At 43.9% G+C, this 23348-nt stretch overlaps 1 protein-coding gene across 2 annotated transcripts in view; it reads right to left on the reverse strand.

The window, feature by feature from the left end:
- LOC144682920 (short transient receptor potential channel 6-like) overlaps positions 1-23348 on the reverse strand; it is a 223598-nt gene that overhangs the window by 123062 nt on the left and 77188 nt on the right. For both annotated transcript variants that reach the window (XM_078545816.1, XM_078545815.1), the window contains exons 3-5: positions 14620-14805; positions 4502-4666; positions 3334-3550 (exon numbers count right to left, since the gene is read on the reverse strand). In XM_078545816.1, the coding sequence (XP_078401942.1) occupies positions 3334-3550; positions 4502-4666; positions 14620-14805 (568 nt within the window). The remainder of the gene's footprint in view (positions 1-3333; positions 3551-4501; positions 4667-14619; positions 14806-23348) is intronic.

A 23348-nucleotide genomic window follows, 5' to 3' on the forward strand; every position in this document is an offset into this window, starting at 1 on the left:
CAGGGATGGTGATGGTGGTGTCTGGGACATGATCCGTAATGTATGTTTGTGAATATGATTATGTCAGACTGTTGCTTAACTAGTCTGAGACAGCTCTCCCAATTTTGGCACAAGGACCCAGATGTTTGTAAGGAGCAATAAGTACTTAAAGTTTTTTTTAAATTCTTTCACAGGATATGGGAGTCATTGGTTAGGCCAGCATTTAGTTGCCAATCCCTGAGTTCCAGGATTTTGACCCATCGAAAGTGAAAGAATGGCAAGAAAGTTTTAGATCTGGACGGTGTGTGGGTTGGAGGGGGAATTGCAGGTGGTGATGTTCCCATGCATCTGCTGCCCTTGTCCTTCCAGGTGATAGAGGTCAGATACTTGAAAGCGCTGTTGAAGAAGCCTTGGTGAGTTGCTGCAGTGCATCTTATAGATGGTAAACACTGCTACCACTGTGCGTCAGTGGTTGGGGAAGTGAATGTTTGAGGTGGTAGATAGGGTGCCAATCAACTGGCCTGCTTTGCCCTAGATGGTGTTGAGCTTCTTAAGTGTTGTGGAAGCTGCACTCATCTAGGCAAGTGGACAGCATTCCATCAAACTCCTGACTTGTGCCTTGTAGATGGTGGACAGGCTTTGGGAAGTCAGATTGCTTGCTACAGAATTCCCAGTCTCTGACCTGCTCTTGTAGCCACAGTATTTATATGGCTAGTCCAGTTCAGTTTCTGGTCAATGGTAACCCCCAGGATGTTGATAGTGGGGAATTCAGTGATGGCATTGAATGTCAGGGGGCGATGGTTAGATTCTCTCTCGATGGTGATGGTCATTGCTGGCACTTGTGTGGCACAAATGTTACTTTTGACTTGTCAGCCCAAGCCTGAATGTTGTTCACGTCTTGCTGCATATACAAGGTATGCTTCAGTATCTGAGGTGTTGCAAATGGTGCTTAATATTGTGCAATCATCAGTGAATCAACATCATAGATGCCAGTGTTCAGCCAAATCAGCCATTCCTGACCTAATGACGGAGGGAAGGTTATTGACGAAGCAGCTGGGCCTAGAACAACCATTATAGTTAGGTATATTAGTTATTCCAAAATCTCCAGCCCTTTAGGAAAAAATACCACTGCTTCCCAGCATAGCTGCATTTAGATTAATGAAAAATAAACTTAAAATTAATTCAAAAGAACTTTACTTAAAGAGTAATAAATGTTGGAATAATTCGCCAGTTAGAAAAGAAACAATACATTAGGGACTTTGAAAATTCGGCTGATGTTAGGATACTGGAACTGGAAATATGGAGCAAACTCAGTACATACTACAGTGACTGTGCTTTGGTCATGAAGAGAGTGAATATTGATTCCAGGGACACCAATCAACCATATAGTGCATAGCGTTGAGTTTCATGTGTGACGTGGCTACATTCAACCAAGTGAATAACGAGTATTTAATTCACACTCCTGACCCGTGACCTGTAGTTGGTGAGGAAATTTCAAACCTGCTGTAGTAGCTATTGTTTTGGTCTGCTTGGTGCAGTTAAGTTTCCGGTCAGTAATAATCTTCCACCCACACCCCTCAATATGTGGATGGTGGAATACTCAGTAATAAAGTCAGGCTGACATTGGAATCACTTAGCTAAAGAGTAGCTATTTTTGCTGGTCAACACGACAGCTGGGATGTTATCAGGGCCAATTGCCTTTGGTGACTCCAGTGCATTAAGTTGAGTTGGTTGTACACTAGCATCTATGGTGGTGGGAGCTTCAAGGAAAGGATCATCGTGAGGTGATTTTTTTTTTGCTGAAAAGAGCCTCCAAGTTCATATCCTTTCCATCACAAAGATTGCCAACTTTGCAACAAAGCCCATCTGCACTCCTATCTCAGATCGTCTGTGGTCATGAAATACTCATTCGTGTCTTTGGCTTCTTCAGACTTACAATTCAAAAGATCTCCAGGCCCTCCTAATATCCTCCATAAACTTCAACTCATATAAACTCTGTCCATACCTGCACCACCCATCCATCATCCCTGTCCTCATTAATCTACATTGACAGACGTTCCCAGACGTTCCAAATTTGAAGCTCTTATTCTCCTAGTTAAATTTCTCTATTTTCTTATCCCTCTCCATCTCTGTGGCCACCTTCAGGCATACAACCCTCCAAGAACTCCGGGTTTCTCCAGTTGTGGCCTCCTGTTAATTGTCCAGTGGACATGGAATGGTTACAACATAGAATGAGACTATTCTGCCCATCATGTCCATTTTGGCTATATGCAAGAGCAATTCATCTAGTGCCACTCCCCCAACTTTTCCCCGTAGCCCTGCAAATTTTTCCTTTTCAGATAACGAACTAATTGCCTTTTGAATGCTATGATTGAATCTGCCTCCACCACACTCTCAGGGAGTGCATTCCAGATCCTAACCACTTACTGCGTAAAAAAAAATTTCCTCATGTCACCATTACATCTTTTGCCAATTACCTTAAATGAGTGTCCTCTAGTTCTTGATCCTTCCACCACTGGGAATGGTTTCTCCCTATCTACTGTGTCCAGTCCCCTCATGATTTTGAATACCTCTATCAAATTTTTTCTCAACCTCCTCTTCTCCAAGAAGAACACTCCCAACTTGTCCAATCTATGTAACTGAAGTTCCTCATCCCTGGAACCATTCATGTGAATCTTATCTGCACTGTCTCTAATGCCTTCACATCATTCCTAAAGTGTGGTGCCCAGAACTGGATATAATACTCCAGTCGAGGCTGAACCAGTGTTGTATACAGGTTTATCATAATGTCCTCGCTTTTATACTCTGTTTTCACCTTGGCTAGGCTATATGCTCTGTGATTTCCTCCCTCCTTGCTCTTCAGCTCTTTCTCCTCCTTTAAGACCCTACATTAAACCAGTTCTTTGAAAACCTCATCTCATTTCTTCGATGGCTTGGTATCAATTTTTGTCTGAAACAATTCCATGAAACACTGTTGGCCTTTTTCCTATTTTAAAAAACAGTATATAAGTGCAGTCATTGTTGTTAATTGTCCTCACCTGCTTTCCTACTCTTGTAAGTATTGGTGGCGTCCTACATGACAGCTGTTAACCCCTAACATAGATTTCTTAATAACAAAATAATACTTTTTGAGAGCTGAAGCCAGCTAAGCAGATACGCCTGATAATGCAGACTCTTCTGTTACAGTGAAAATGATGCCGTGAAAGCTGTTGTTCAATCTACATCACCTACATCCCCAGTAGAAAATTGCCTTGCTGGCTTACGTTGGCCAACTTGTATTGAAATTCTTTGTTAATAAAGGTTCAACGTGCTAGGTTCTGTTGCAATGTGATGAAAATCAAAACAAATCCCTACCTATTACCCAGGAAACAATTAAAAGTTCCATCCATGTGAAGCCAGTTGTTTTCATTCTGAACAGCTGTCTGGGATGATCTGTAGTTGACTCATTTGGCAGGAGCTTGGTGCCTTCAAATCTGTCAGCTGCATTCATAATTAGTAGGCCAAGAAAAACAGTGAAAGAAGCTCCATGTGCGACAAATTTCATAAATGGTGCTCGCAAGATTTTCCCCAGCTGTAACACCACAAAACAAGTTTACAGTTCACAGCATTGTTCACCTTAGTAAAAACCTTAAAAGAAAACCTGAAAATCTTAATAAAACAAATCTTGAGATTCCAAAGAAACATTTGCCATTGTGATTATGTATCATCGGGTTTAATTTTACTCACTAACCCCTGCAAAGCTTTTCATTTTTATAAGCAATTCTGTTTTTACAAGCTCTCATTTTGTGCCAGACTCACTCTCTTTTACTGACCTTCATGGGTGTCCTTGCAGAGTGACATTTTCTTTATAGTCTGACCTATATCCACTTTTCCATTTTATTGTAGCATTAATTTATAACCGTAATTTATGATTTGAATGAAGGTATGAAATAATTTGAGATATTCCCTTCCAAATACAAATTGGAGTTGAGAAAAAGCCACAGACATTAGACCCAATCAATCAAACACAGCTTGCAGCTCACAATAATTGGAAGTTATGTTTGAGCCAGCAAAACCTGAGTTGATGCCTGCTTGTACAATAGCAAAACACCGCAGGCAACAATGCAAGCTTGTTCTTTTTTCATGTACTGATGGTAGAAGACTGAATATGTGGAACAATTAAAGAAGACTAGGTAAAACCAATAAATGAGCACTGCAGTAATTGCCTCTCATTAATGTGACCAACAAGTAAAATTGAATTGCCTCCTAAGAAATACATTTGCAGATACTCGAATATTTAATAAGAAAAACACTGGTGTAAGGGAAATATTAAATTTAAGCAGCAGTGGATGCCAGCTGGAGCTATAGACAGAAAATGCGCTATTCAATCATCAGCTAGGTGGAAAGGGGATAGGATCACACTCTTGTTATACACCCACAACACAACTTATTCCATTGGCAGTAAAACTAGAATCTTTGCATTCGATTAACTGGGTTTGCCTCCATGATCTGAGAAGAGTTTTAAAAGTTGAAACCAACCAACCTTGCTGCAGGGAGCAATCCAATAACACAAGGCCAGGAACGGTAGGCCAATGGCTACAGCAAGCACTACCAGAAACTTGATTGTTATTGACTGCTGACGTAATCCTGAGAGGTTTTCATACCAGATAGATAGAAGCTGCTGTTGGCAGTTTGGATGAGCTACAAACTTAAAAAATAAATAATATAAATTATTTTAAATATGATGCATTTCTAATGCAATATTTCTCTTTTTCATCAAACAAATGAAGGTGATAAACTTATTAATGATGTAATCAAAAAATCACTAAAATTTGAGTGTTCATCATTAAAGTATTTTAATTTAAATTCAGAAGCTTGTTTAGATATTTTGAAGGTGAGTTTATTTCAAATGTACAACCTTCTTTACAATATGTTTCTGTAACTTTAACAAAAAACAAGATCAAATTTTCAAAATCTAACCACTGAACGGCTCGCAGTTCCAACGAATTCCAAACTGCTTTTGGTGAACTACTTTATATTTATATCCAAAACACAGTGACATGCCTGTGCAATTGCAGCCATAATCTGATTCAGCTCCTTCTAACCCTCCATTTCAGCCAGAAATAAGGAGATTCCTAAATACAAAGTCATAAATGATTGGCTTTCAGTCAGTCCCAGAGAGGCATGTGATAAAGAGGTTGGCGGGTCAGAAAAAAGAATGATTGATCCTTTACAGTTAATATGCTACTACTTATTCCTGCAGGTAATAGATATGGACTTGGTATAAGTGAAATGTAGAAAAATGTACAATAGACATAATCACAAACAATGCAAACAATAGCACAGCTACATTTATCATTCAATGCTGAATGTCTGTAAGCACTCTATTTGGCACACAAAATGGCAGGGAGAAACCAGAAGTCACAGCAAATGATGGCATCCCTGAGAAATTGGCCCTTCACTGACATGGAAAACTGCACTGATGTATCCTGGGCCATGACTCCAGAGTGTGTGGTCCCATCCAGATTTCACCCTCACTTCCACTCCTTCTCCCATGTGAGAAGAACAGAAAACCCAGGCCACTGCCAAAATTGATGTCAAAGCTGTACGCAGGTGGAGCTCTAAGGGTGAGTAAATCACATAACTAAACAGGAAGTAATTTTCTTCATTTCTTTAACAAATTCAGGGAGCCCAGAAGTAAGGAGTTTGGGGGCAGAGCAATAAAGCAGAGTGTAGGGAGGAGAGGTAAAAATAACTAAAAGTAACATCAGCTCATGGGAAAGTACAGATTGGTGAATAGCTGGTGTCTTTTTTATGTGTCTTTTACTTTATTTTTGTTATGTTTAATTAATCTAATAAATAGAGGAATGGCAGGACACCTCAGTGCCGTGGAGTGCACATCCAGTTCCATGTGGGAACTCTAGGATGCTTTTCATGTCTTGGACAACCATATGTGCAGGAATTGTCATCAGCTAGAGCAGCCTGAACTCTGGACTTTGGAGTTTGAGCAATAGTTGGTGTCACCCAAAGGCATTCAGGAGGCTGAAAACTAAATGGACAGCACACCTGGATATGATCACCCCACAGCTTAAGGGTGTTGCGGTAGAAAGGAAATGGATGACCATCAGGTAGTCAAGGAGGACAAGGTAAGTAGTACAGGGATCTTATGAGTGCATCTTGCTCTTGAACTGGAATATTGGTGAGAGTAATGGTTCCTCTGGAGACGGTAGCCAGAATCAACTCCATGGCACCACAGGTGACTTAGGTGTACAGGTGTACAGAAAGAAGATTGGAAAAGGCAGTGTGATAGGGGATTCTATAGCAAGGAGGAAAACAGGCATCTCTGTGGCTCCAGATATGATCTCCGGGTGGTATGTTGCCTCCCTGCTCGCAGGGTCCAGAATGGCACTGAGCAACTGCAAAAAAATCTGAGCGGAGAGGGTAAGCAGCTGACAGTTGGTACCAACAGCATAGGTAGAGAGAGGGATGAGGTTCTGCAATAGATTTTGTGGAGTTAGAAAAAAGACTAGCAAGCAGGACCTCAAAGGTAGTAAGTTCCAGACTACTCCCAGTGCCATGTGTTAGTGAGAATAGAATAGATGAATGCATGGCTGGAGAGATGGTGCAGGAAGGAGGGTTTTAGATTTCTGAGATATTGGAGCCAGTTCTAGTGAAGATGGGGCCTATACAGGCCAGATGGGTTCCACCTCCACAGGGCCTAGACCAATGTCTTCATCTGGTGGTACAGTAATGCTGTTGGGGATGGTTTAAAGTGACTTGGGAGGGGGATGGAAACAAGGGTGTGGCATTAGAAAGGATAAAAAAAATGCACAAAGGGCTGTGAGAGGCAGAGAACACTACAGTAAGAAATGGTAAGGTGTTAGGTGGCATCAGAGTAAGAGGGAACGCACTGAGGATTGAATTTGGTTTACAGCACATATATGTTAATGCACAGAGCTTGGTAAATAAGGCTGGTAAGCTGCAGGCACAGATAACCTCATGGAAATATGATGTTGTAGAGATAAGAGACTTGGCTCAAAAAGGGAAGAAATGTGTATTAAATATTCCTGGAAATGAGTTGTTCAAGAAAGTTAGGGAAGGAAAGAAAGGAGGAAGGCAGGCAATATTGATTAGAGTGAATCTAGAGTAACAGAGAGGAGCTTGAGAGAGAGTATGTTCTAGACAAGCCAAAAACAGAATCTATTTGGTTAGAGTTAAGAAACAAGAGAGACACCATTACACTACTGGGTGCATTCTCTAGGATACCAACTGGTAGGAAAGATGCAGTGGAATTTGCATGGAAATTGAGAGGTGGAAAAGCTACACAGTTGTGGTAATGGGGCACTTTAACTAACTTAACTGGGAAAGTAAAATAAAGTAAATCTAGAGGGCCGTGAGGGGAAAGTATTTTTGAAATGAGGTTCAGGAGAATGTTCTTGAGTAGTATATTTCCAGCCAAACAAGGAAGGAGACATAGGATAAAAGCAAAAAACTGTGGATGCTGGAAATCCAAAACAAAAATAAAAATACCTGGAAAAACTCAGCAGGTCAGGCAGCATCTACGGAAAGGAACACAGTTAACGTTTCGAGTACGAAATGTTAACTGTGTTCCTCTCCGCAGATGTTGCCAGACCTGCTGAGTTTTTCCAGATATTTTTATTTTTGCTAAGGAAGGAGACATTGCTGGATTTGATTCTGGGGAAAGAGATAGGTCGAGTGGATCAATTGTCAGTAGGGAAACATTTATGGAAAGAGTAATCACGGTATTATAAGATTTAAGTTGGCTATGGAATAAACAAGGAGCAATCTAGAGTAAAAATATTTATTTGGAGGAGGATAAATTTCAGTCGGGAGAGAACAGGTCTAGCCCAGGTAAATTAGAATCAAAGATGGCAGGGAAAACTGTAACAGAACAATGGGCTGCCTTTGAAGAGGAGATAGCTCAGGTACAGTCGAGGCACATTCTCATGGGAGGGAAAGGTAAACCAAACAAAGCCAGAGCTCCCTGGATGATGAAAGAGATGGGGAGTAAAGTGAAGCAGATAAAAGGTGTACATGACAGATGTTAGGTTGATAATAAATGAGAACCAGGTTGAATATAGAAAATTCAAAGGGAAAGTGAAAAGGAAAATAAGAGAGGCAAAGAGGGAACATGTGAAGAGACTGGCAGAAGTCTTCTATAGGCACAGAAATAATAAAAGGGAAGTAAGAGGAGGCATGGGCTGATTATGGACCAAAAAAGGGATCTATGTATGGAGGCAGGGGGGCATGACTGAAGTGCTAAAAGAGTACTTTGCATTTGTCTTTACCAAGGAAGAAGACGTTACAGGAGTCATAGTGAAAGCAGGTAAATGAGACACTGGATAGGCTTAAAATTGATAAAAGGGAGGTATTAGAAGGGCTGGCTGCACTTAAGAGTTATTTAGTCACCCAGACCAGATAGAATGCACTGAGGACACTGAGGGAAGCCAGCAAGGAAACTGCAGAGGTACAGGCCATAATATTCCACTCCTCCTTAGATACAGGCGTGGTGCCATAGGACTGGAGAATTGAAAACATTACACCCTTGTTCAATAAAAGGTTGTAAGGGTAAACCCAGGAACTACTGGCCAGTCAGTTTAACCTCGGTGATGGGAAAGCTTTTAGGAATGATAATCCAGGACAAAATTAACAATCACCTTGGACAAGTGTGAATCAATTAGTGAACATTAGCACAGATTTGTTAAAGGTAAATTGATTTCCACCAGGCGTTTGATAAAGTGCCACATAATAGGCTTGCTAGTGAAGTTGAAGCCCATGGAATAAAAGGAACAACGGCAACATGGATACAAAGTTGGCTGAATGATAGGAAACTGTGTATAGATGAATGGTGGTTTTCAGACTGGAGGAAGGCAAACAGTGGGATTCCGTAGGGGTTGGTACTAGGACTGTTGTTTCTCTTGATTTATATCAATGACCTAGATTGGAATTTTCCAGCCCCTCATGCCACCGGGATCTTCTGGCTGCGTCGATTTGAATGGAGATTTGAATGGCTTGCCGGCCCAGCCCTGGGGGAACCTGCTACGGGGATGCTGGACAATTCTGGCCCTAGGCTTGGGTGTACAGGGCACAATTTCAAAATTTATGGATGACACAGGCTTGCAAGTAAGAGGAGGGTAGTGACTTCAAAAGGCTGGTAGAATGGGTGGACAAGCAGCAGGTGAAATTTAATGCAGAGAAGTGTCAAGTGATATACTTTGGTAGGAAGAACGAGGAGATGCAAGATATACTAAACTGAAAAATTTAATGCTACCCCAGAGTTGGGCTGCAAGCTGTGGGGGCTGTATTATGGGAATGAAGGTCTGGGGTGGAGAGCCTGTTGCCTTCCTGACTCTTCCTGATTAAGTCCAGGGTGGGAAGGGTCGAGGATTGTCTTCCCACCTGGAGGCCAATTGAGGCCCTTAAGTGGCCACATAAGGGTCTCTTCCTGCTGCCAGTGGTGGGCAGGGGCCATGCCCTGCCGGGTATGCATTCAGCCTGGTAATTGGAGGCGCAGAGTTCCCTTCTTCTCGGGTATCCTGAGCCCAATGGAAGGAATCCAACCCCTGCCTTTGACAATGACCAGCCACCATCCCCACTCCCCACCCTGCCTTGCTGCGCCTCCCTGACTGGCTCTGAAAATTCTGCCCCGCTCACCTTGGTCCAGGGGTTCCAGCAAGGATTCTTCTACTAGGCCCTACTGCAGTACCGGCAGCGTCCACCATTCCCAGTGCTGCTGCTGGTGCTGGAGAGCTGCTGGCCTCTAATTGGCCAGCAGCTCCTGGAGATGAGATATCTGCCGCACACCGGGAAATCCAGTGCAAAATTGCCCCGAGTGGAGCTGTGAACTCCAATGGCCCATTTGAGACCTAATACCAATGGGGCTCCCAGAAATGGCTGCAGTAGGGTTGCCACTGGCTCTTGAGCCAATGGACGGGTCCATCACCGCGAAGATTAAATTCCACCTAAAGGGTGCAATTCTAAATAGGGTTCAGGAACAAAGACTTGAGAATATGGGCAGAATTTTGCCCTCGGATGGCGGGCGGGCCTCATCGGCTCGGCAGCGGGCGGGCAGCCGAACTCTGCCGCCGAAACAGGGCCCGCCGCCATTTTGAGTGGGTGGGCCAATTAAGGCCTGCCCAGCAGCCTGCCCGACAGGAAGCGCTATGCGCTTCCTGTGCAGGGGGGGGGGAGGGATTCCCCATCTATCAAAGTGCACTCTTTCATGCATGCGCGCGAAAGAGCACATTGCTCCCTGAGACCAAGTGCTGTCTCAGGTAGATCACTGACAAGTAAAAAAACTCCAAAAATAGAAAAATATTAAAATTATTAACATGTCCCCCTCATGTGACAATGCCACACGCGATAGGACATGTTAATAAGAAACACATAAACTTTATGAAACTTTTTAAAAACAGACATGAAACCTCATCCCGCCAGTGGATGAGGTTTCATGTTTTTTCAGAAGCCCGCTGGGGCTCCTGGCCTGCCCACCAGCCTTAAGGTTGGACGGGCAGGTCTTTAACAATCTTAATTAGCCTGTCAATGGCCTTAATTGGCCATTGACAGGTCAGCAGGCGGACAGCTGATTTCGTTGTCCGCCCGCCTTCCTGAAAATTTAAAGGGACCGGGATGACTTCGGGGGTTCCTCCCACATCATCCTGCATCATTTTCCCGTTGGCGAGCGGGCCCCGCCCAAAATCGCCGACTGGAAAATCCTGGCTTATATGTGCATAAATCATTGAAAATGGCCAGGCAAGCTGAGAAAGTATAAAGTATAAGGGCTCCTAGGCTTTATCAATAGGGGCATGGAGTAAAAAACAGCAAGGAAATTATGATGAACCTTTATAAAATATTGGTTTGGCCTCAACTGGAATACTGAGTACAATTCTGGGCACTGCATTTTAGGAAGGATATGAAGATTTTAGAGAGGGTGCAGAAAAGATTTATGTGAATAATTCCAGGGATGAGGGAACTTCAGTTATGTGGATCTTGGAGAAGCTGGGGTAATTCTGCTTAGAGAAGAGAAGGTTGAGAGGAGATTTGCTAGCTGTGTTTAAAATTATGAGGGAACTAGGCAGAGTAGATAAGAGAGAAATTCCCACTGGCAAGGGGTCAAAAACCATAGGACACTGATGTAAGGTGAATGGCAAACGACCAACAGCCACATAAGAAAAAACCATTTTTACACAGGGAGTGGTTAGTATCTGGAACGCACTGCCTGAGTACGTGGTGGAGGCAGATGCAATCATGGCTTTCAAAAGAGAATTGGATAAACACCAGATGAGAAAGGAAATGCAAGGCAATGGGGAAAGGGTGAGGTAATGGGTCCAGCTGAGCTACTCTTGCAGAAAACCTGTCCAAGCACAACAGGAAAAATGTTCTTGTTCTATGTTGTAACCATTCTATAACTCTATGATAAAATCTAGTCAAAGGTTTTGATCTTAGAATTGTAGGGGTTATTTTCTCCCTCTTTTTGAGTGGAATGGGTCCAGGGTGGTAGGAGTTGAAAATTTTAGGGAATCACTTATTACCCTGTTCCCTCTGATGTCCTCCTTGCTGCAATTTTGGAACAGGCCAAAATAGGTGAATATGCAAATTAGGACCCTAAGCTCTACGTAAGACCTTGATGCAATTTTGTGAGTATCGGTGGACGCAGAATGTCCCAACCAATGGTTATGCTAACAGGCAGCTTACTGGTCCAATTAAATAACGATAAATAACTTCTTAAATATTATCTGATTGATTCTTACTAATCCTATTGTTGCACTGATTTTAGAGATAACAGCAGTACAACACGACTGCACACCAAATAATGGCACAGATTTTGTAGTGTGCCAAAGGGATAATGCTTGTAGCTGACTTCAAGGAAAGTTGCCCACAAAGATTTAGCGAGCTCTATGGTGTTGATTTCCCCTATTATGATGTTAAGTTCGCTCTGCCATTATTTACAGGGAGTCTCTGGCATTCAAGAATAGTGAAGTCAACAATGAGGCTCATCAGCCAAGCAGATTTAAGAATTGAGCCAGCGCCAACATGACAGGCCGAATGACGCCTTTCTGTGTTGTAAACAATCTGGCCAGAATTTTTGCACACATGGAGAGGCTCTCCATCTTAGCGAAAATGGGGGCGGTAACCCAGATCCTGAATCCCCTGAACCCAGTCTCTGCTTTTTTCACAAGGGGAGAATGGAGGTGGGTTCTAAACTGTACGCCCGTGGCTCACGAAGGCAACTGCATGGACAGGATTTTCCCCCCATCAGGGGTGAAGTTGAATGGCGGGCACGCACAGGCGCGCCTCTGATCAGCGCCCCGATCGGGAGCGCAGCGCAGTGTTAAAATTAGACATCAATGTGCGTAAAAAGTGCATAATCTCATCTAAACTGTTAAGCTCATTGGAAGTGTCAAGAGAACTATTAAAATAACTGTCAAAAAAACTTTCAAAAGAACTGCAAGCTGTCAAAGTATTTAAATGTCCTTCGCTTTAAATATTAGAAAATAAAATGGCTGCAGTGTTAAAAAAATCAGTGCTTGCTATTTCACCATGTCTATTGACTTAAGAATGAGGGTTACTATTGCAGGACTGGTACTGCATGACCTATTTCACAAACTATTATTATCATCTCGGGTGCCTATCAGTTCATAATTTGATTGACATATCTAAGTGATTATAAACTCATTGATCTGAGACTGAGTACCAATGCTTGTTTTCATAAGGGATTTAAGAAAGTTAAATGCAGTGAATGGGTTTTTATCAATGAGAGTTTTTTTTAAAAATAGGAAATTCATCAATAGACACTTAAGAACTTCATTAATCTCAGCAGGGTCCTGAGGTCTGCCCTTGACAGATACTGGGTGAGTTGGCATGGTAGGTGTAAGAGCAAAGGGTGGTGGGTTGAGATGCATGGGTTGGCTTGACTTGGCATTAAGATGGCATAGGGGCTCTAAAGGGCCCTGGGGTGGGCAGAGGGCATAAGTTGGTTTAGGGGCTAAAAAGGGCCATTGGGAGTGGTTGGGGGCATAGATTAGTATGCAGGGTATGAAGGGCCATGGTGGGTGGCTGGAGGGGCATATGTTCGTATGGAGGGTATAAGCGGCCATGGGGTAGTGGGTGGGGTGTGTGAGGTGGCATTGGTTAGCAAGGATGGGGCATAAGGAGCATGTTGGGGGGTGAGGGGTGTGATGGATGAAGGCTGGAAGGTTGTTTTTTGTTTTATTCATTTCTTGATATCTTTAATAAAGTCCCAGAGCACTGAGGCAGGATTTCCGCCCAGCCCGCCTCCACACCCGGCAGCCCCTGTGCTGCCTCCACACTGTTCCCAGGGTCGCCCACCACAGCTCCAACTTTCTCCCCCGACCCATGGACCAAAAATCGCAACTTGTGGGACACATTTTCCTGGGTCGGGTTTGTGGAGCCGGGAATTGTCCCAACTCTGTGCTTCCAACCTGGGAGCAAAAATTCAGTCCTCTGTGATTCTAACAGTTAGCAAACCAGGAAGTAAAAAGCTCTGATTGTAATTCTCTTTATTTCACTCTTTGTAAAATGATTGGGACATCTACATAGGATTAAAGTGATATCACAAACAAAATAATAATTTCTACTATTTTAAACATCTATGGAAATTTTTACATCTATGGAAATCAAGAAATGAAGGGGATGACACTGAGGACTTTTAAAATTAGTTTTATTCAGGATCAGAAGATTGATCTTCAGTAATTATGACCTAATTTACACCATTAAAAACTCAACTACATCTCATTCATCAAGGCTTAACTTTTTATCATGAGAATATTGTGTAAAAAATTGAAGTTCACAATAAATTCTTGATTCTGTGCTGATTGTGTGTGTGAACACTGCAACAACACACCCTATGGAGGATCCGGGTATCACTGACAGCAACTTCTGGATCTCCACATTTAACTATGCATGTGCAGGAGCCAGGATTTGCTGTCAGATTTACGCAGCGATGACAGCACAGCTGCTCACAGTTTCTCTGCCATCACAGATGCAAATTCTGGTCTAATAATACATTTAAAGCTGCATTAAATTTTTATATTATTCTTTGATTAACAAGTTGCACTATCTAAACATAAAAACATAAAATACAGTGTGTCACCTAAAGTACCATGTGTTGGCATCTCAAGTTATTGCACATGAGCTTATTCAATAATTTTGCTCTCCTGCATCCGCAGCTGATAATAATCTTCATCTATTACACGCATGTAGTAGAACATTTTACAGCATGTGTTTGGTGTACATTTGTTAAAGTTCCACTATAGGACAAAACAATTAGTAAACTAGTTTCAACAGATGAAACAAAAATGTAACATTAACCTTAAAAAAGTACTAGTAAAAGTAAAAGTACTAGTACTTTTAGTACTAGTACTAGTACTTTAAGCTTTAAAATGTTGAAGCTTTATAGGTTCATTTATATTTCCCAGTCTTTGGCTGGGGCTAGTGGCCCACAGTGTTCTTGCTTCACCATTGAAAAGAGCCTATTCAAAATTATTATTCAAAACCTTATCATTCTGCTGGAAAAGGTAGATAAGGTTAAATTAAATTCACAATTTTACAGAAAATGTGATTAATTAGGAATTTATATTTTAGAAGCATAATAAATTACAATTTTACAATGCTTCATACCTTTTTGACCTCACATTTAATGGCCAATCTTAGTCGACTAAGGCTCGGTCGAAAGTGTTGGTTGCTGCTAGAATTGGTTTCCACAGTCCCATTCAAAATGGCTTCCACTTCTTCGGTAATCCGGCACAAGTCTAGAAGTCCAACAACAAAATCTTTGCATTGCATAGATAATTTTTTGTAATCGTTCTGGAAAAACAAATTTGAAGCAATTAAACAGATAGGAGTCTTGACTTGAATACTCAAGTACATGTACACTTCCACTAATGCAACGGGTGGAATATTACAGCAGCGGGATTTTACGTTCCTGCCAAAGTCAGTGGAGTTTAGGATGGCTTGCCACATTTTATGGCCCTATCCCCGCCCCAACGGGGCCATAAAATTCCAGCCAATGGTAGAGTTAAAGGTTCTGAAATTCCTCAGCACACGATCCCACAGGCTATGCAGGAAATTGTACTTGCTGGTACCCTCTAGTCCTGATCTGGCTGAAGTTTACAAGGGCCTGAATATTACGCTTGACGCGGGAGCACGATCGGCAGGACTGGAAGAGGATGTGAAATCCGCTCTCGCCCTCCGTCGGCTCCCGACAGTGATTTCAAGCTGGTTGGCCCACTAACTGCCGGCTAGCGTGAAAAGTGCTCAGCAGTGGGGGAGGAGGAAGGGTGGGCACCGAGACAAGTGAGGATGGGGGCGGGCGGTATCACACAAGCTCCCTGAAGACTGACAACTGCTCAGGAGCTGCAGAATTGTTAGAGGGATATCAGCACACAAAAAGTGCCCCATTCTATCTATAATGACACAATGAACAACTGACAGCAATACTCATGAATCATCAAACTTCAAACATATTCGAGCCTTTAATCCCACCCTTGTTCATGAGTCACTGAAAGCTAACATGCAGGTGCAGCAAGCAATTAGGAAGGCAAATGGCATGTTGGTCTTTATTGCAAGAGGATTTCAGTACAGAGGTAAAGAAGTCTTGCTGCAGTTGTATGGAGCCTTGGTTAGACTGCACCTGGAGTATTGTGTACAGTTTTGCTCTCCTACCTAAGGAAGGATATACTTGCCATAGAGGGATTGCAAGGAAGGTTCACCAGACTAATCCCTAGGATGGTGGCATTGTCCTATGAGGAGAAATTGAGGAGGCTGGGCCTGTATTCTATAGAATAATGTGGGGTGATCTCATTGAAGCATACAAAATTCTTACAGGGCTCAACAGGATAAATGCAGGAAGGATGTTTAGCTGGGCTGAGGGATCCAGAACCAGGGGACACAGTCTCAAAATAAGGGGTAGGCCATTTAGGACTGAGATGAGGAGGAATTTCTTCACTTAGAAGGCAGCGAATCTTTGGAATTCTCTACCCCAGAGGGCTGCAGAGGTTCAGTCATTATGTATATTCAAGACAGAATTCAATAAATTTCTAGATATTAAAGATGTCAAGGGATATGCGGATAATGCGGGAAAATGGCATTGAGGTAAAAGACCAGCCATGATGTAGTTGAATGGCGAAGCAGGCTTGAGGGGCCGAATGGCCTACTCCTGGCCCTATTTCCTATGTTCCTATCAGATCCCACTCCCACCATCATCTGCTCCCCCCGATCACCAACTGCTCCCCCCAACTGCCAACTGCTTTCCTTGACCACTAACTGCTCCTCACTCTGATCACCACCAAACCCCACTGAATGCTATTGGACCCCATCAACCATAATTGGAAACCATCACTGCCCCACCCCTGGATCACCATCTGACACCCCATCCCAGGATCCAGATACCACCCACCCCCCATCATCTAGATACCCCCTACCATTGGTAAAACTCCCCAATGAGATAAGGACCCCCCCACCCCCAGCAATCTCTTTCACTCCCCAAATACACCCACCAGCTCTCGCAGGTGCAAGTGGCCTGTAAAGTTGGCTTCTGACATTCAGGAAACACAATCTTCAAGGTTTCCTGACCACATCACAGTTCTGCCCCCAACCGCCCACCTTACGTGGAATTCACCTCCAGGTTAAAATCTAGACCAACACTTTAGATCAATGACTTTTCATCAGTACTGGAAAATGTCAGAGATGTAACAGGTTTTGGGAAGTACAGAGGCAGGGAAAGGGGAGAGAGGGAAGGAAAGAACAAAAGGGATAAGGTCTATGAAGGAGAGTGGAAGGCAGCAGAAATTAAATTATGAAAGGGATGATGTGCAAGGCAAAAGAAGATGGTATTGAGACAGGCGAAGAAGAATGAAATGGGTTGAGAGGAGGTGTAAGTGGGAAAAACAGCAGCATTACCAAAAGCCACCTAGTGCTCCTAATATGTCTTCCTTTTCCCTCAACTCAGGAATCCCCACACCCACTATGGTTGACAGGATCCTTGTCTACATCCATTGCATTTCCCACACTTCTCACCTCATCACTTCCCCCCCATCCCTGAATCATGATGCGGTTCCACTTGTCCTCACCTTGTACCCCACCAGCCTCTACATTCAACAAACCATTCACTCCGATTTTTGCTACATTCAGAGTGGTGTCACCACCAAACGCATCTTCCCCTCCCCTTTCAGCATTCTGAAGAGATCGTTCCCTTTGCGAGACCCTGGTCCACTCCTCAATCACTCCAAATACCCCAACAGCACCACAAATCCCACAGCACCTTCCCATGCAAGCACAGGAGATGCAAATCTGTCCTTTTACCTCTTCCCGTTCCATCCAAGGTTCCAAACACTCCTTCCAAGTAAAACAGCGACTTACTTGTACTTCTTTCAATGTAGTCTACTGTATTTGCTGCTCACAATGTGGCTTCCTCTGCACTGGAGAAAGCATAGGCAGATTGGGTGACCGTTTTGCAGAACGCTGCCTTCAGTTTTCAAGCATGACTGCATATTCATGTATTTGTCAAGCTGCCTCTTAAACACCACTATCGTACCTGCTTTCACCACCTCCTCTGGCAGCGAATTCCAGACACTCACTACCCTCTGCGTAAAAAACTTGCCCCGTACATCACCTCTAAAGTTTTCTCCTCTCACCTTAAATCCATGTCCCCTAGTAATTGACTCTTCCACCCTGGGAAAAAGCTTCTGACTATCTACTCTGTCCATGCCACTCATAATTTTGTAAACATCTATCAAGTCGCCCCTCAATCTCCGTCGCTCTAGTGAGAACAATCCAAGTTTCTCCAACCTCTCCTCATAGTTAATAACCTCCAGACCAGGCAGCATCCTGGTAAACCTCCTCAGCACCCTCTCCAATGCCTCCATATCCTTCTGGTAATATGGCGACCAGAATTGCACGCAATATTCTAAGTGTGGCCTAACCAAGGTTCTATACAGCAGCAGAATGACTTCCCAGCGATGAAGGCAATCATGCCATATGCCTTCCTGACTACCTTATCCACCTGCATTGCCACTTTCAGTGACCTGTGGACCTGTACACCCAGATCCCTCTGCCCGTCGATGCACTTAATGTGTTCTGCTATTTACTGTATAATTCCTACCTGTAGTAGACCTTCCAAAATGCATTACCTCGCATTTGTCCAGATTAAACTCCATCTGCCATTTCTCCGTCCAAGTCTCCAACCAATCTATATCCCGTTGTATTCTTTGACAATCCTCTTCACTATCTGCAACTCCTCCAACCTTAGTGTCGTCTGCAAACTTACTAATTAGCCCAGTTACATTTTCCTCCAAATCATTTACATATACTACAAACAGCAAAGGTCCCAGCACTGATCCCTGCGGAACTCCACTAGTCACAGCTCTGCAGTCAGAAAAGCACCCTTCCACTGCTACCCTCTGTCTTCTATGACCAAGCCAATTCTGTATCCATCTTGCCAGCTCACCTCTGATCCCGTGCGACTTTACCTTCTGTACCAGTCTGCCATGAGGGACCTTGTCAAAGGCCTTACTGAAATCCGTGTAGAAAACATCCACTGCCCTTCCATCATCGATCATCTTTGTCACTTCCTCGAAAAACTCAATCAAGTTAGTGAGACACGACCTCCCCTTCACAAAACCATGCTGCCTCTCACTAATATGCCCATTTGCTTCCAAATGGTAGTAAATCCTGTCACGAAGAATCTTCTCCAATGATTTCCCTACCACTGACGTAAGGCTCATCGGCCTGTAATTTCCTGGAATATCCCTGCTACCCTTCTTAAACAATGGAGCAACATTGGCCATTCTCCAGTCCTCTGGCATCTCACCCATAGTGAGTGAGGATACAAAGATTTCTGTCAAGGCCCCAGCAATCTCCTCCCTTGCCTCCCTCAGTACTCTGGGGTAGATCCCATCTGGCCCTGGGGACTTATCCACCTTAATATTCTTCAAGACACCTAACATCTCCTCTTTTTTGATCTCAACATGATCCAGGCTATCTACACACTCTTCCCTAGACAAATCGACCGCTAAGTCCTTCTCTTTGGTGAATACTGATGAGAAGTATTCATTTAGTATCTCTCCCATTTCTTCTGGCTCCACACACAGATTCCCACCTCTGTCCCTGAGTGGGCCTACCCTTTCCCTGGCTACCCTCTTGCTTTTTACATATGTATAAAAGGCCTTGGGATTTTCCTTAATCCTGGTTGCCAATGACTTTTCTAAATCCCTTTTAGTCCTCCTGACTCCTTGCTTAAGTTTCTTCCTACTTTCTTTATATTCTCCACGGGCTTCATCTGTTCCCAGCCTTCTAGCCCTTACGAATGCTTCCCTTTTCTTATTGACTAATCTAAATAACATCTGCTGTTATTCTTTTTTCTGGACAGTAGTTGAAACATTAAATTTTATGTACCCCCACCTCCTCCTTGGGAGTGGCATGGCAGGATCTACAGGGAAGTAAAATTGGGTGGGACAGTCAGGATCGTCATGTCTGTCACCTTCTTATCTCTGCAGTAATCTTACCAATGGTGCAGGAGGTCAGATAGCCACTTAAAGGCAACTGTTGGTATACCCTGGTGGCCTGGCTGTGGGAGCAGGTCGGGGTCCCTCCTGTTCGAGCAGCCTGTGGCCTATGGAGGGCCCCCCAGTGGAAAGGTGCATCCCCTCTTGATTACCCCCCTGGCCATTCCATTGACAACCCCCATCCCTCACTGGGCCTGCCTGACTGGCCCCAATAAATGCGCCACACTTATCTGCTTCTCCAGCCTCCATCTTTTCTCCTGACCGGGGACTGGCTCATCCCAGCAGTGACCCCCGCTCTCTTGGAAGTGGGACATCCTATCTCAGGGGGCCAGGAGACATAACTTCGGGCAAGGATTGGTCTGAGTCACACAAAATTGCGCTGTGGCTTCCAGGGCTGGTGAAGGAGGATTAGTCCACGACTTTCCAGCCGATGGGTGGGACCACTGTCTCTGCGTTAAATCCCAGCCATTAACTCAGGTTTCTCTCTCCCCTAATGCTGCCAGTCCTGCTCAGTATTTCCAACATTTTCTGTTTTAATTCAGTTACTCTCTCATATTGCTCTTTCCTAACCTCTCCAAACCAGTTGTTAAGTGTGGGCAGTGATTGCAAAGTAAACTCATCAGGCCCAAAATTGAAGGCTGGGCTACTTTAACTCTTGGGCCTCATCGGCGTGCTGCAGTGAACTGTCCACCTAAAACAAGGCAGGTAGTGGCAGGTTACCAGAGTTTGCAGCAGTAGTTCAAGTGGCTAAGGCTCCATGGCCAGCACCAAATGAAGTCTTAACTGCGAACAGCTAGGTCAAGGAGAGAAAGTTCTGGGAAGGTTTCACAGAAAATTGGTGGGAGGAGGGGGCAGATGGTGAGGAAGAACTGGACAGGGGAGATGACAGCATTCCTTTTGTGGGGTACAATCCACACCTTGTGGATTTTGACTTCCCTGCTGACCTGGTGTGGTTTCTTCACATAGGTTCTCGGTTAAAATCCAATCAGGGTTCCATGGGACATTAATTTGAATAAATTTACATGGCTCGCATGCTTCCAGCAGGCAGCTATAGCAGTTAAAATAGTGGACACTGGGATTTCAGCAGGGACGGGGTGGTAAATCTCTATCCTCCATTTTAAAGTACTGTTGCCTAACATGTCAGCCACATCTCAGACGTGATGAATCAGGATCCAGATGTGGAGAATTCCATTTCTGATTTGTATATAAAAATAAGTAATCGACACAATACTCAGATTCTTATGGCATATATATGTGAACTTTAACCTTTCTGTGCATTTGTTTGTAAAATGGTAAGACAATAAGTAGTGTTTCAATGTTTTTTTGATTGATGGGCTTCATTTCTTTGATTATTGAATCGGCTGAAGGGCCTGTTTCTGTGCTGTATAACTCTCTGGCAGTAGATATTTACAATTGATTATGTACATGTGAAGTGCATCTATCTGCATTGTGTGAGTGCATCTAAGTTGTTTTTTACTTAATTTAATGCATTTGGCAAAAAACTTTGCCCCCTCTACCACACCTATGGCTAGTCAATGATTTCTATTGGACAACATTGTTTTAACAACACCTCTGCTCCATTCCTGCCAGGTGAGTTGAGTTAAAAATTCCAACCCTCCCCTACAACCACCCCACCAAAGTTTTATTTAAAATAAAGTATTTCATCCTGTAGCTAGAAACATGGAAGAGGATAATTTATTAAAAGTCAGCCTTTTTATTTGTATGCTTGGCTTTAGTCAGGCAGCTCAGAGAAGCTCAATTTACAGTGTGTACAGAAGTAACAAATAAACTTTACAATCTGCATTTAAAATGTTAAGTTTTTGGGAGCACAATGGGTAGAAACTTGTGCCCTCTCTTGTGGCAAGTTGAATAGGAGGGAGATAGGGGGTTACATTTAATCAGGTGAGAGCGTAATGAGTGGTGACTCCGCTGCCTTCCCACCTCCAACCCCGGTTAGGTCTGTGGCGAGAAGGTCCATGGACAGCATTCCCGCCCTGCCGTCAAGTGAGGCCCTTAAGTGGGCATTAATTGCCCAGGGCCTCATTCCACCACTGCTAGTATTAACCCAGCAGCAGGTGGGGTCTCGCCATGCGAGGAGCACGATAAGCAAATGCATTCGGAGTTGCTTGCTGGCTCCCGATGGGGGTGGCATCCCTTGTTGAAAGGCACTCAGTGCCTGATCGAGGGACCTGGTATCAGGAATGGGGGAGCCACTGAGAGCTACCCTCTGCCCTTGCTGCTGAACCCCTGCCCCGTGACCCCTTCCCACCATCACTCACATCTGGCTTGGGGTCCAGTGACGATACTAGGCCTTGAATGGGTGCCGAGTGGTAGCAGTCATCACCTCCCCAGTGGCGCTGTCATTCAACAGAGCTGCCATCTTGTCCCTGGATCCTTGATTCCAGAAGGCACACCACTGGCTTGTCAAGTGTCTGAGTGGAAGAAGATGTGGCAGGCCTTCCTGAAAAGAGGTGACGGGGGACTCTCTTTGGCTCTCCAGCCAGTGGCAGAGATCCCAGTTGCCTCCAACAAGTTCTGCCGATGTGTGTGTGAAAGATATGATTAATTTTATGGTGTTAGTTTAAACTGTCCATCTGGGAAGTTTACTGTTTTCCATGAAAACTTTAATAGTTTAAGTAAGACATTTATGGTACAGTTTAGCACTAAGTAGAATCAGTTTTTATTAACAAAATTAATTTGAAATAACATATAGGGCAGAAATGGGAAAGGAAAATTGGATGGGGTCTATAATGAGCGGGGGAGGGGAGAATGCAGTGCTGACAAGGCAGGAGGGTGAGGGAGGTACATGTCAGGCCCTTTGAAACATATACTTTACTTGCAGTCTGCCTCCATGACCCTGTCAACTCTGCACACTGTTCCCCAACTACATAAAAACTCGGACACCTCTTCCCAACAACCCCTTCCCCCCACGCACTGCCTCCAGAGCCCTTCCTTCGCAATCCCCACACCCCATAGGGCTGCTGCTGGATCCCCGCCTGAGGCTGGGGACCGACTGACCAGCCCCCCACCAGCCTGAGACTCAGGGCTGACAGACCCCCCCAGCTCGAGACTTGGGCTGTGCCGTTACCCCCCCAGCACACCAACTGCAACCCCCCACCCCACCCCACCCCATTAAACTGTCCTCAAGCACCAAAGGTACTTAGACAGCAAAAAGAGGAGACTGCCCAGCAATCTTCTAATCACTGCCACAGAAATATGGGACAAGTGGGTCCTGGGAGGAGACAGCACCGGACGTGGGACAATCGACTGAATTATAGGATGATCCCATAAAATATGGGGTAGTTGGTAACTCTGAAAGTTGCAGTCCAATTTCCTTCATAATAATGGTGAACACTGATAACTTCACGGTTACTCCTGCTATAAGATCCGGGCTTCGGCCTTTAGAAGGCTAGTGTTCAATTCCTCTTCTTTCCACCAGCACCAGATCCCTTCATAATCACAATGAATCAAGGGTTTCATAAGAATAATATAAATATCCAAATATTCGAACTTCTTCATAAGGTCCACGGATACAGATTCCATGAATTCCAACGCTTCAGCCGAGAGTTTACCAGAATAAGGCGATTGATCTCCCGAGTTGTGTTTCTGGTCACCCAGGAGAAACTGTCCCTGTTTGTGTTGTTGCACATGTGGGCTATAAATTGTATGAGGACTTTGGTTAGATGATGTTTTTGTTGAACTGGTGCTATATACTAGGTGTTTCTCATTGAGGTCAATGCCGTACAAACATCACCAAAGTAGTCATTATTTAAATCTTTTTTGTGTTCTTTCTTTGATTCATATATTGTGTTATTAATCTCATTTAAAAGAGATTTCCGGCCCCGT

The sequence above is a fragment of the Cetorhinus maximus genome, chromosome 7, assembly GCF_964194155.1.
Source record: "Cetorhinus maximus chromosome 7, sCetMax3.hap1.1, whole genome shotgun sequence".
Lineage (NCBI taxonomy): Eukaryota > Metazoa > Chordata > Chondrichthyes > Lamniformes > Cetorhinidae > Cetorhinus > Cetorhinus maximus.